Source organism: Lissotriton helveticus, chromosome 5_1 (genome assembly GCF_964261635.1).
Source record: "Lissotriton helveticus chromosome 5_1, aLisHel1.1, whole genome shotgun sequence".
In the NCBI taxonomy this organism is placed as follows: Eukaryota; Metazoa; Chordata; class Amphibia; order Caudata; family Salamandridae; genus Lissotriton; species Lissotriton helveticus.
Genome location: NC_136065.1, coordinates 1555806865 through 1555821043, shown reverse-complemented (window position 1 = coordinate 1555821043; position 14179 = coordinate 1555806865). Strand labels below are relative to the sequence as shown.

At 42.0% G+C, this 14179-nt stretch overlaps 1 protein-coding gene across 7 annotated transcripts in view; it reads left to right on the top strand.

Annotated features, from left to right (window-relative positions):
* Positions 1-14179, top strand: part of MDM4 (MDM4 regulator of p53) — a 373509-nt gene that overhangs the window by 152647 nt on the left and 206683 nt on the right. For 6 of the 7 annotated variants that reach the window (XM_078644640.1, XM_078644641.1, XM_078644636.1 and 3 more), the window contains 2 exons: positions 1594-1658; positions 9309-9390. In XM_078644640.1, the coding sequence (XP_078500766.1) occupies positions 1594-1658; positions 9309-9390 (147 nt within the window). The remainder of the gene's footprint in view (positions 1-1593; positions 1659-9308; positions 9391-14179) is intronic. The other variant, XM_078644638.1, reaches the window with a different exon arrangement.

The following is a 14179-nucleotide window of genomic DNA, read 5'->3' as shown; positions in this document are numbered from 1 at the left end:
CAGGCTTTTTTTGTACTATAAAAAAATGTAAATACATACACGCGCAATTTCTCAATCCAGATTCAGTGAGTCCGTTTACCTCTTCCTTCCCCTGCATTACTGATTCTTTTAACTTTGGTATTAGTTTTAAGAGATGCTCGTGTTTTTTTTTCATTTTGTGGCTTCTTTTCAGTATACTCAGTTAAAATGTTTAAATATTATGAGTTGAAAGGTCTTCTGGGTAGTCTCATGCTATTAAAGTCCCTTGTTCGACTAGGTGATTGGTACCACACAACTTTGCAATGCTGGACAACACTAGATGTTATTCAGAACGTCATTGAGCCAGGAGTTATTCAACTTTTTTAGTTTTCTGGTTAGCAGGACTTTGCATCTACACTCTAGAATGTCTTGACTGTGAGATTTAGTATAATCGAAAACGGATAATTTTGGGCAACCTACTAAGTGTTGTAGGAGTACATTACCAGGCTAACCGTCAAACAAGCAGACTCCAGATGGTAGCGTTTTGAACAGAATCTTTGAGTGGCTAGTCTCTTGGTAATTTTAGTCGTTCATGCATCAATTTATGTTCTTTGCATTCTGCCCTTTGTGGATAGAGTCTTAAAACAAACATTTTCTTGAGCTAAACCTTACGCATTAGCGACTGAGCTAAACAAAAGAAAACCGGGGTTAGGGCTACAGATGTTTGGAGGCAGCACATCATCTGTTACACTTTTCAAATAACTTCTAGCCAATTGAGCAATATTTGGGATTATTGCTCTGTTATGATTTGGTACAATTTGTTTACATTGCTTGGAGTAAATCTATCTCTTTTAAATTTCTTATTTAGCCTCTTTGTGTGAAGAGGAAGAGTCACGCTTTGTGGGAGTTTGTACGTATCGGTCAGTGTATGTGTAATTTTTATACGCTTAAGTCTTCTTCCCAAGTGTATTTTTTGATAGTTTGAGGTTCCGGGTGTGAAATAATTACCTTACAGCATATGATCAAACACAAATGTGCAGCCAGTGAAAGGTGCATTTGTCTCACAGCATAACTGTGAATAATATGAAATTAGGAATGGTGTGGTCTGTGATCTCTTCTTACTTCCTTCCCTAGCATTGAAAGGTATCCAAGGAAGCTAGAAGGGACCACAAACTTTGTTGCGTGCAATAGGATATTAACACCTTCCATGCTCATGACGAGCTCAGCTCGTCATGAGGCACACTGGAGCTGTGCTAATGACAAGCTGACCTTGTCATGAACAATGGTAAATATGTGAATGCAGCACAGGAGAAAAATACCTTTAGCATTGAAGGTGTTAATACTTGAAAGCATACTGTAAGGACGTGCATTTCTCCTCGGAAGTCTTGTTGGCTAAAATTTCAATACAAACAAATATAATGGCACCTGCTCTCGGAGAAATCACTCTGTCAGACACCTGGCACGTCCTAGGTAAGAGGAAACTGGGACTATTTGGGGCAGGGATGACTTCGTTCGTCTCGAGCTACCTGTGCATAGAGTGATGTATGTTTCTAGGCTTGTCTCACCTGTTTTCTCCTGCCTCCTTGAGAATGGATATTACTAGGGAGGGTGTCTTTTCTTTTACCTACAATACAGATGCTGCTAAGACTCTCACAGTCGCAAAGGATCAGAACACCGATATCCACCGGGACCTGCCGCAGGTAAAACCCTGTGTTTTTGTTTTGCTGTGCAGAGCGGCCCTTCTCTGTACCTGCCTGGCCTGGACTCCTAGACCACATTGACGTTTTAGTGTCAGCGCTTTTGAAAGGTTCTCTGGAGTCCACAGAGCAGGGACAGAGTGGCCCCTTCTCTGTTCCTTTCCTATCAGAGATCTCTTCTCTGGCCCTTTTTTCCACCTTACCCTTGGGGATGTTGCATTTCTACTAAATAGCACTGGTTTGCACAGGCTTTTTGCTTGGGTTTGGTCTTTTCTCTCAGGTGTTGCATTACTACGACAGCAGCCTCAATAGGTAAGTTACGAAGCAGCTTAGTTGGAGCATAACTGCTCTTAGAGTCCTGTGGTTTCAGTGATGTGGAGTCTTTTCCTGTTTTTTTTTTCTTTACAACTCCCAGTTCTCCATCCTCCAATCTTTAACGTTAATAAATATTAGACTATCTCCGCCCGTGTTAAGGATCCCGGAACAACTTCAGTAGATACGTTTCATGTTTTGTAATGATTTTTTTTTTTTTAAACATGCTTGTAGGAGGTAAGCCTTATATGTAGAAGCCTACTAGATTTTTGGTTTGATACCACAAAATACATGTCTGAATTTTTATGCTGCTTCCTTAAGTGCACCATTGTCAGCGAGTCTGTGCGTTTTGTCTACTCTTTGAGGGATGTATGCCTGAACATGTCTAGGGGAGGTTTGGTTGGTTGATTTTTATGTGACGTGTCAGCTGGGAGTTAACATGTCAATAAATGACCTATTAAAAGGATAAAGAATAAACTGGAAGATCACCTTCATGGTTGAGGAAGGGTTTATAAGGAAGAGACTTGAACAGTCTTCCTCTTGGGTTCTGCCTTAGCAAAATTATGAAGGCAGAGGATTCCACTACGTCTGTACTTATTGAAGCCGATTGTGACAACATGCGAGGCCTTAACTGCTTGGCATCTGACATGGAGGCAACCTTTGGGCATCAAGGTTTTTATTATTTGAAGTCTTAATATTTTTATGACACCTACTTAAAGATGCAGCAGGAACACTAGAAGTTGACCGTCTACCAACAAAGGCAGAAACAGTTAATGTGTACCTGAAGAAGCTAACGTTGGTTATCAATGGTAAAGGCCTAAACCACCAGATTTCATCACTGCCTCCACTGCTGAAAGCCTCAGTGTGAGAAAGAATAGCCATCTATTCGCCAGCATGTGAAAATAATACTAAAGACAAATAGATGCTGGATATTATGCAAAATTGCAGGACATTTGACAGTACATCCTAGCTAAGCACTTAGGGACCTCCATTGGCTGCCAGTTCACTTCCACTAGGTTTGAGGGGTCTGGGAGACCTTTCTTCCTTTAAGAAGGCCTTAAAGACACATTTTATCCCTAGGATACGGTAACTGCCTCTGCTGCTGGAAACTTCATGTATGTGTCATAAGTCTAAGCGCCAGGATGCCTGTTGGGTGACAGTTTAGCGCTATAAAAGTACGCCTATACATACATACATACTAAGCTAGTGGAGGCTGTACTGGTCCTACTAAACCAGATACCTGTTGAACGAGTTTTGAAAACCAGAGGAGTAATGGGAGGTGCTTCTGTTAATTTTGGGTGTAAAGTAAACCTAAAGATCCCACATAAGTTGATCATAAAAGATGGATGCCGTAGACTTAAGAACCATGCTTCCATACATCAATCACAAAGTTTCTTCCCTTCAAAGTGGCTTGCACGGCCAGCATAGACACTTCTCTCTTTTGTCATAGTAGTCTTGCTTGCCTTTTCGTAGCGCATAGTGGTGCTGGTGGACTTTAGGAGGCGGCAGAAGGTTTTTATCTAACCATGCATAATCCTATTGTAGAGAACAGTCTGATCCAGACACATTCTGACAAGGAGATTATGGAGGATCTAAAATAAGCTTCCACTGTACAGCATAGTTTGAGCATTATTCGATTTTTGCATCAATAACAGGAGTGCACTTTATCTAGTAATATCAAGCAGATCTGGATAAAATGATGATAAAAGTCCGTCCTCCGGAAGGCAGAATGCCTTTAAGCACCATAAATAAAGTTAGCAAATACTTCATTCAGGAGGCAAATGCATTTTCTGTGTTCAATTCTAGTGTGTGAATAGTCCCAACTTAACCTTTAGGTTCCTGAACTCCACTCGAAGGGTGATATTGGTTTTATAGAGTTGTCAGGAACATTTCTGTATGCTTTTGTACTAGTTCCCCTCCTCCAAAAGATGTGTGCAAAGTTGGAGCAACACAGAAAGAAGGTAATCCACAATCTCCTGACTGACCACAGAATTGATAAGGCAGTGCTAGGCAAGATAAAAGATTATTTATTTGCTAAGCTTCACTGCTTGGCTGATACAAGGGGGATCTTACTCTGATATCTGTAACCCCGCTGTAATCGAAGTTTGATTAGGTTGATCTAGCTGTTTGAGTTGGCAGAGACTTGCATTTCTCCCAGTAGAAGAAGCACTGATCTCCGATACGGCTGCTGGGTATATGACTGTACTAGAACTCTCTCCTCCCCCACCCCCGCTAGAACTTCCAAACAAGTCTTAAGCTTCACTGCCTATCTGCTGAATACCTCCAATAGAGGTGCTTAAATCTGCATTCGGAGTGCATGAAGGCAACAAGGTGGCCTTCCACAAGAACAACATACACCTTTTGGTAGAACATGTCCTGCATTTGGTGTTTGAGAAAGCAGTTCATTCAATTTATTTGACCTCCTTTTTTAACCTATGCATAAGTCTTACCAGCAGCATATGTTATCAGTTATTTTTTCCAATGACTATGTTAGCACAATGAGTGGGTCTGGATTGATGTTTTCTTGAGGTGTACAGAGTCCTATCTGGGTTCCATATTTGCCTCATTTCAATGCCCTCCTACGTCCCAAATCTGCTCAGCGACAGAGGATCCCTAATGCCTTACAAGTCAAAAGATCTTAATAGAACTACACTTGTATATATCCCACATAAAGCTATTTATAGATTAGTTCTCATAGGTTTAGCATCTTAAAATCAATTTGTAGCTAGACTGGATAGTATCTTGCACTGCTGCTGGACTGCTGTACATCATCTCCTTGGATATTTGTGCATACTTCACTACCTTTCACTGCAAAACATTGGTCACATCTGTCCTGTTGCATGATAGCTGTGCATGATTGGATCCTCAGGTGCTGCACCCTGTTGCCCCTGGGATTTCTCCTGTGGAATAGAAAGATTAGCTTGCGCTTCTATTTTTATATCCAACATTGAGATTTAAATACCAGATAATGTTAGACAGCAGTTGTCTATTTCTTTTGGTTAGTTAGTGACCAATGTTAATACTTGATGCAAACAGGCGAGTTTTCACCTATTTTAATTCAGCACATCAGCAGATAGTTTTAATTTTCATTCTTGTTGTTAAGTCACCATGTATTTTGCCCAGTGACCGATGCTCAGGCATGGGCTTTCCCAAGGGTTTTTAGATTGATGCTCCCTTAGGACATGGGTGTGAAAGTCACAATAGAAACAGAAATAGTATGGGACAAGAAGTTCTGGAAATTAGATTTAAAATTTTGATCACTACTACTTTTAGTATATCAATTCTATGGAATCCCAGGAGTAAGAAGATCTGAAGGGGCCAGAGCAGAGAGTACACGGTCAGGTGATGAATCAAAGTAGGAAGTTTCTACAGATCGGTTGGGCAAGGTCAAGTTCTAATGCAGTCTGGTCGGACCATCTGCTAATATGTTGAATTAAAATATGCGATAACCTTCTCTCCTGTTTCAAGTGATAACCTCTCACTAGCTTTATAAATGCTAGCAAAAAGATATATGTGCACTTAACTATTTTCTAATATTTTCTGGATTTTTACATCTTAATGTTGGAACTGTATCTGGTAACGAGGCAAAAGGGCCCAACCTGGAGGAGATGCACATTGAATACCAAACCCTAATATTTAGATCTACAGTTCTAAAATGAGCACCATGAGGATGAGCAAGAGTAGGAGGCCCCTAACTCATTTGTTCTATTTTTATATTTATAAATATCAAAGATCTTTTTTAGGGGTGGGTGACGAATTTCGCTCAGTCGGCGGAGTTTACAGAGTTTTGACCACTCCGCACAGAGTTACGAAAAACTCATTAGAGTGGAGTTTTCCATTCTCACGCAGCTCGCTAATGTTAAGTTGGCGAGCAAGGAAAATCATACGGTAGACCACCTCCCAGTGAGATTTCTCAATGCTGGCGGTCGCAGCAGGTCTCTACCGCTCGTTCTGAAGGAGCTGACGCTCAAGTAGGCCATCTACTCGAGTGGCTTAAAGAAGCAGAGCCCTCTTTCGCTACGCATGGAGCTGTTCACTCAAGTTTTACAGTGCAGGACAAATTCCCGGCGCTAAAAACCAGTGTACCTTACCGCACTCTGCAGCTTACGGAACATCACAGAGCACGGTGGAGTTTTTTTGTCACTTTGCAGATTTGTGTAGCAGAACTCCGCCCAGGCCTATTCTTATTGTAGAAAAAGAAATATTTCTTACTTGTAGCTGTAGTTCTTCATCATGGATAGTTTATTTGAAATCAACAACTTGCCTATTTTCCCTTTAAAGGAATATGATAGGAAATTGTTTAATTTGGTGGATTCCTACTCCTAACTTTCTGTTGAAAATTAACTTCCTGACACTGTTGTCCATTGTGGATCAGCGGAACACTTAGTCTATGTGAACTTTAAGAGTGATACCAGTATGCACTATTTCCTGTCTGGCTTTTTTCTATGAGAGTTTTGTATTTTAATTTCAAATGAGCTCTGCCTTTGGTGTAAAAAAAAAAAACAAACACGGTGCCTCCTATGTGAATTTTTTGTTTTGGCAAATCTTTCCCAAAGCTTCATCTACTGAAATGCTTTGTGCAAATATATTAAAGAAAATACCTATGCTGCAAAGGTTGGATTAGAAGTAACATTTCGGGTCTCCTTTGATTCCAAGGTACTGTAAATTTTAATAGATGCAGTACTTCTGCATTTATTCCAACTACCAGCTCTGCAAAGTTCTCAGGCATTTGCGTGTTATCTGCAATTGAGGATAAAGGTTGAGACTTTATGGGGTTTTATTTATTGGATTTCCCTTTGTTTTGACTTTCCTATGTTTAGCTTTGGCCATGCAACAGGATATTTGTAACAGATCTGATCAAGACCCTAAAGTGAAATGCTGTCTTAGTCTAAAGACTGAGCCGAGTTGATATAGGGCAGTTGTTTACTGAGCACTGGTCTGGGAAATACCAACTTCATACACATGAGTTACCCCAACTCTCTGTTTTAGAGCTTTTACAAATATGTTTCTTCGCCATTATTGTGAGGTTTACTTTGCCATGGCCCTCCTATTTAGATTCTTCCAGAAGCTGGCTACTTGATTAAATGTCATTTTGATGAAGACTGCAGAAGAAGAAATTAATTAACTGTAATCAGTTACACATCATGGATGCCTTCATTCTAGTTCTTAACTCTAAATATCTCTGCTTAAGTGCATAATCTTTACACAGTGAAAGTTATCTACAGATATATAAGCCATTTAGAAATTATGAAAGGCTTTTAGAAAGGTGTTGACCCACAAAAAATTGTTTTAAAGCCTTTACTTAAAAGGATTCTTGAAAGCATCTTGGTCCAAGACTTCAATCTCTGGAAGGAAAAACTGCACTGTAACTGGCTGATCTGCCAAAGAATGCTTTACAGTGAGAGTTAGGACAGTTAAATTTGACCACTTTATGTGGGCATTACGATTTCAAATTGCTGGATTTAGGTAACTGGGACATTGTGGAGGGTGGCAGTTTTACTATGTAGCCTTTACTGAAATGAGCCATATTACTGCTTGGAAGAGATTTATTTGCCTTTGTGTTTTTAGGAAATGTATTCCTCTATGTAGATATCAGTATTGCTTTAGACAGACAGAAAGGATGTGTTCTCGAAGCAACCATATTGTCATGAAATATTGTGTTTGCCTTATGAACCATCTTGCCTTGAATTTCCCTAACCCTGCGAGTCAAATGATGGTGACTCTTTAGAGGGGATTGAAGTACTATTTGTTCTTGGTCTTGTGAGGCAGTGGTTTTTTGTTTGAAATGGCACTTCCGGTGTAGGAGATGGCCTTACGAAAAATGGTAAGCTTATTTTAAAAGATTTTGAAAACTACCTTTTCACTAGATTTGTGGAAACTTACTTTTTTAAGCCAATTTGCTTAACTTTAAATGACCAAGGCTGCAGTCCTGATTTAACCCGATAGAACATGTGAGGACTTTTCCTAAGCCTCCTGGGCACTCATTCTTATTGGTCCCTCATAGTAAATTTGGAACACTGATGTGTGTGAAAGACGCACAGTGTGATTTTTTAACAAAGTATCTTTATTTATACATAGGGATTGTAGTACCGGCAATTTGATGAATAAACTAAAGCGTATGTTAATAGTAAGTTCTAGTGACGAGATAGAACACCAACTGTGTTTGGAGCATGTATCGTAATAAGAATATCATACTTTGGTTGTTGGGGAAAGAGGGACGCGGACACCGTTCAACGGAACCTTTTTAGGGGCTTTTTCCCCCCACACTTTCACAAATGATGGGAAGAACAGAGACCGTCTTGTGAAAATATGGGTTTCTAGACAATATAGTCTTTCAGAGTTGGATTTCTGTAGTATTCAGAGAGACCTTCCTCAAGATGAAAAAGATCTTCAGTGAGCACAGCCTGTCCACGTTCCTGGTGTCAAATGTGTTAACTTTATTTATCCACAATCGAAAGGCAGAAGAGGTCATGACCTCGTTTTTGCACACTTTAAAAGAGTAGGATCTGGCCTGCCTGAAAATAGGCTAATTTGCAAAAAAGACTGTTGGCTGAATGACTATTTGGAAAAAGATGGACAATTCTGTTGAAAATGGAGGGGAAATTCTGCAGCAGCAAACTACTGAAAATAAGACACCAAACAATAGAAAATGTTTCCTTTTCAATGTCATGCTGTCATGAAAAAATAATAAAAGGGGACGTAAACTGTTTAGGAATACCACTCTACAGAGTAGAAAACTAAGTTCCTTTACTTGTTGCTTTCCTAGACAGAAGGTGAACTAGGCTGCTAAAATTGACTGTACATTTTTTTCTTGACTGAGTGTGTGATGCCTATACACTCATATGTTATTTATTAATCTGTCAGTCGGAAAAACTTTTAAATAGATCTTCCAAGGTCTAAGCCTTTAATGTAATAAATGTAAGCGAAACAATTTGCTTTTTGCTCTATTTAAAACAGTTTTTTTTTTTAGTGTTCAAGGATCCTGTAGATGGGAGGAGATAGTCATTATTTAGAAGTATTAATAAAGATGCCATGATGGTGGAACATAGCTACAGGTAAGTAACTCTTTCTTCCTACCTCCTGTAGAAGAAAAAAAGTCATGGGAGGTCTGAAGGAGAGTGGTACTCCAGCAAAAGCTGACACAAGTTCTCCTTGCACATCTGTAACAGCATGTGCTTTATAACTTAAGCTGATACTTTGCTGCCATTACTGCAGTGAGGTAAGTACCAGTGGTTTGGTGTGGAAGTGCTGCATCCCCCACCTTTCCCTACCGATTGTCCAGCTCTTTTATTTGTTTCGGATGCTGTGCAGATGTTATAACTTTTTCTTCTTCTTAAACAGAGCAGTGCGGGTACCGACTCCGATAACCGAGCAGAGGGCGGCGGTGATTCCTTGCAGATGAAGCGCAAAAGTCCATATGAAGGCAAGTTCCAATGAGAAGTCGGTTTTGTACTTTTTGCCCATTTTCTGCACCACCCCCAAACAGATTTGTAGGTCAGCCTTTTGAAAAGTTGTACATTTTATGCCATAGTTTTGAAGCTCTAGTGTATATACAAAGAGAACCTGCCACTGCATACCAGTAAGCCCCTCTCCCAAGCCAAAGGTCACATGTAAGGTATTGCATTACTTACTGTATTTTACATGTATATATTTTAAGAGATTTACCAAGTGCATGCAGGTAACTCTGTTTAGTCATGTTGGTCTCCTTTCCTTCTGCTGGCATGTGAGTGTTGCTGCGGTAGTGTTGAGGTGTCTTTTTAACCAATTCCTGAATTAGTTGAAGAAGGGAGAGTGGGTTCTCTCTCATGGGGATTTGTGTCACTCCCTTTGGATGACCTGTTCGGGGCACGCTTTAGTTGGGGTATGTGTAAGTGAGATTGTTTAGGGATGCGAAGAGTGAGGTTTCAATGTAAATTGACCACTGTGCTTGGATTGACTTTGGGAAGTTAAGGGGTAAGGGGCATTGGTTATTCCCTCCAGCTGTGTTCTGAACAGTTTTTGCGACTTGTTGACCAAGCACAGGAGGTTGATGTGTGTTTGGGATGCATCTGTGGGGTGCAAATCAGTGCAGGTACAGATCTTCTGACCATCTACTTAATCTGTGCCTGCGGTTGGTGGTGCTTTGTTTGGTGTCGTCTTAGAATTTGTACTGCACAATGTTCTTACTTTACCTTGTGACAAAGTGCAGGCTTGCTGCCTTGGTTAAGGTGTGTTAGTGTGCTGTTTTTTAGGTCTCGGACTAGCGTCCCACGAAGTGGGCGGAGTCCGAGATTTTATGTTGTCTAGTATAGGGGCTTGAAATCGCCCCTCTTCTCCATTGGCTGGCCTCGTAAATGCTGGCCAGCCATTGGAGGAGAGGGGCGTCACTCAGTTCATGCCCCGCCTTGACGCGAATCGGGGGCGTTTTTGTCTCTTTTTTTAAGCACCGCCCCTTTTATAGTGATGGGCGTTACACCCCCCTGTCACCGAGGTCCCAGTCCATTTCTCCTGTAATGTACCCTTTGCTACCTCTTGTATTTTGTTTGCTCACAATTGTCACTTTTGCCTAATGTAACTTAAAGTCTGCTTTTGTAACTGCTCACTCGTCTCATGGATCATCTTTGTTCCTATTGTGAAGCGCTGTGACGCACCGCCTGCAGTGACCTGAAGGGGCCGCCGAGCTGCCCATGGCGACCCGGAAGTGCTTCTCTCCAGCACCCGGATCCAGACCTCTCGTGCATTTCTGCTACTCGCCGGGTTGTGGGACGAGTGCATCATTCTCAGCTGAGCCTGGGTGCACTAGGGAGCCGTGATTGGTCCGGGGAGAGCATGGAATGCTTCAGTGTACCATAGTACACCCAAGATTGCGCATCTTTTTGCTTCTGGGCGCTGCAGCAGCAGTGACAGCGGCCCGATTCGCCGCTCAGATAATTCATTTTAGTTTATCAATGTGCCTTCCCTCTATTGCCATCCCCTCGGTCCCTCTCCCCCACCCCTCCTCCCCTGACGTCACGACCCCTGCTCGCCCCGAGCCTCCTCACTTCTCTCCCTGCCTCACGCGGTGAAGATGTCTCAGCTCGCGCTCTGCTCCTGCTCCTGTGTCAGGGTTTGTAAGATCTCCAAACGGTACAAAAGGTTTCTCTCCAATATGTTACAAAATAGAGGAAAGAACTTCATAAAACAGTCCAGGGAGTTGGACATGCATCCTTTAAATGAAAAACAGGCGCAGTGCCGCTCACCCAGACCTATACACAAAATCATTTCAGTTTGCACGTGCACATCGCATATTTTAAATATTTTGTTCTAGGAGAAACCTTCGTCTAAATCGCAGCACCACTCAACATCCAATAGGCGATGCTGGATCCGTTGCCATGACCCAGTGCAGGAGTGAATTTTGTTGTTTGCAGATCCTATTTAATGTGACTGGGTTGACTGGGGAATAGTTTTGGCACGCTTGCATAGCTCTCTTTCATTCGTATGTGTACGCTAGAATAACTCCTTTGTGTTCTCATTAACACGCCCGTGTTTACATGACGAATTGTGATAACTATTATTAAAATAAAGTCGCAGTAAATACGCGTGGTAAAATGCACGCAGATATGTCTTTTGATGCCATTATGTACTTCGATGTCATAAAAAAACGCATTACACTGGAAAGGAGTCCTCATTATAAGGCGTGGGCTGGCACTCACTCACAATAAGTCTTAAAATATGAGAAACTATTCAGTCGATCATACAATGCAATGAAAGGACTGACTGCTATCTAGAAATACACCCACAGGTATTCTCCGTCAGGTATGTAGTAACCCATTTCGAAAAAATAGAAAATATGTGTGAATAATGGATTTTTGTGCACATGGGCCAGTCCGTGAAGTTTAGTTATTTACTTGGGCGGTTCACATTTCTTTTTTAAGGGTGCAGAGTGAAGCCCTTTTGGTACGTGTTGGTGACATTTCACAACTTCGCTTCATGTAAATATCTGTCAGTCCCTGCCCTAGTGCTTCTCTTAAAAACTCTGAAACGTGGAACGCTTGTGAGTAACGGTAATATTTATAAGCAGCCTGAATGGTTGGGGTCAGGTGGCATTCATTCCCTCAACTTAAGACAGGTCGACCGGGAGGCGAGAAAGAAGCAGCAAAAAGTGAGCACATGTGCTGCAGGCTGCTGGGGAGCAGCGCCTTCCGCTCATTGGCGCAGCTCTATAGCAGGAGTCTGCGAGTCCCTGGTTTGATTCTGCTCATGGCTGAAGTTTATCTGGAAGATGGGACTGCGGTCTGCTGACTGAGAGCAGAACCCCTTCACGCTGTACCCCCTCAGCTGGCAGCCCCACATCTGTTCAGACATTAGCCTGCATATTGTAGCTTCAGGTGGGGGATTGCACAGTACGACCGAAGGCCTGTTTATTCTCCTCAGCGGGGAAGCAAAAGCAGTGCTGTGTATTAACCCTTTGTCTTGCCGCCCACCTCAAGGCACGCTCTGGAAGGTTTCTTTACGCACAGCACGAGCCGGCATGAGGGTCCCAGACGTTCTAATACAGGCAGGCCTATCCTTCTATCCTTGTGGTTATTATGGGCACCACAAGTAGAACTGTCTGCGCAGATTGAATGTTGGCTGCTATTTGCATGAAAGGGTTATTGAAACAAGCATTTGCAGTGCAGTAGGTCTCGCATTTACGCAAGTTTAAGCTATTGGCATTGTAAATGAAAATGCCTTTTTTTGTTTGTTTTTAAAACATAAATAAAAGGCATTGTCATTTACAATGCCAATAGCTTAAACTTGTTTTCTTTTGGGGGGCAGAGGAAGCGAGTGTCAAGCGGCCCCGCCCCAGTTTCAGACGCCGGAGAACTGTGCAGACGCGGAGGGGGGGACAGCGTGACATGTCCAGCATGAATCCTGAATAGTGAGTATTCGGTGAGGGTGGGGGCAGAATAGTTGGGGCATAAAGGGCGCATGAGGACGGTAGGCAATTGGGGAGGGGGGCGAACATTTTGTAAATGTCCTACAAGTAGTGATTATAGAGCTTACAGGTAGGTAGGTTTGCCCCTAGGAACTGAGCTGACACCGACACCCCCCTCCCCCTTAATTACAAGAAAAGAAGCATCAGCAGGCCCTGTGCACCTGTTGAAGCTGGAAATTTGGTGTTTTACATCTAACTGTTTGGATCGCGACAGGTAAGTGCATGTTGTAAGGTGCTTACACATGTCCTATTAACAGGGCAAATGTTTATCTTCGATTTAATAAGTTGCAGGTGTAGTCTTGCCAGTTACTGCCAGCTAAATCATGCTGTCCATTTGTTCAGTGTGAGTTTTCTTTACGGTGGGACAGGTTGATTGTATCAACGCACAGTAATGGAAATCTGCGTCCCAGATTTGTTCCAGTCGCCTGCTTGTTGAAGTACGTGCCAGTACCATGTATATGAATTCACTGAGCTATCACACTCGTGGGTATTCCCTTAGTGACTCGAGTGATCGGTGTTCCTACCTAATGTTCCCAAGTTCTGTCTCCGAACAGACACTTACTAGGCCAGCTACCATTCCTAACGTTCTACTTATCACTCAGCTCTTTTTACTATCTTGCAATTAGAACGTCATTGAAGGTAAAATTACGCAGTTGTCATGTGTCAGCTGATTTCTCCACCCGCCCCCCGCCCCCACACAGTTTCCATGACCTGGAAAGCAACACTGCTTATGCTAGAGAGTTTATTTGCTTTCCACGGTGTTTATAGCAAAACCCGAGAAATAATTTGTATCTAATTGTGGTTGGATGGTGATTTTTTTGATGAAGTGACTGCTGGCCTTTGGTACTTTTAAAAGTAGTGAACTGGAAATGAAAACGGAAACGAGTAGTCTTTCGAGCTCTTTGTGGCTTTTGGTTACAGTTGGAGAGTGAAAAGACAAAGAGCAACCTCAAACAAATATGTAAGGGTTAAGTAGAAGGGAAAGAAAGGTGGAAACACAACACAAATAGAGAGATGTTTAAGAACCCTCACTCACCAACCTCGTGGTGACATGCTTCATCACTGGGTTGAAGCATGTCACCACTAGGTTGGTGAGTGAGGGTTCTTAAACATCTCTCTATTTGTGTTGTGTTTCCACCTTTCTTTCCCTTCTACTTAACCCTTACATATTTGTTTGAGGTTGCTCTTTGTCTTTTCACTCTCCTGTTGTTTAAAAATAATTTAGTAGGGGTAAGAGAGTGAATAGTCATACCCTTACTCTCCTGTTGATTGTTTG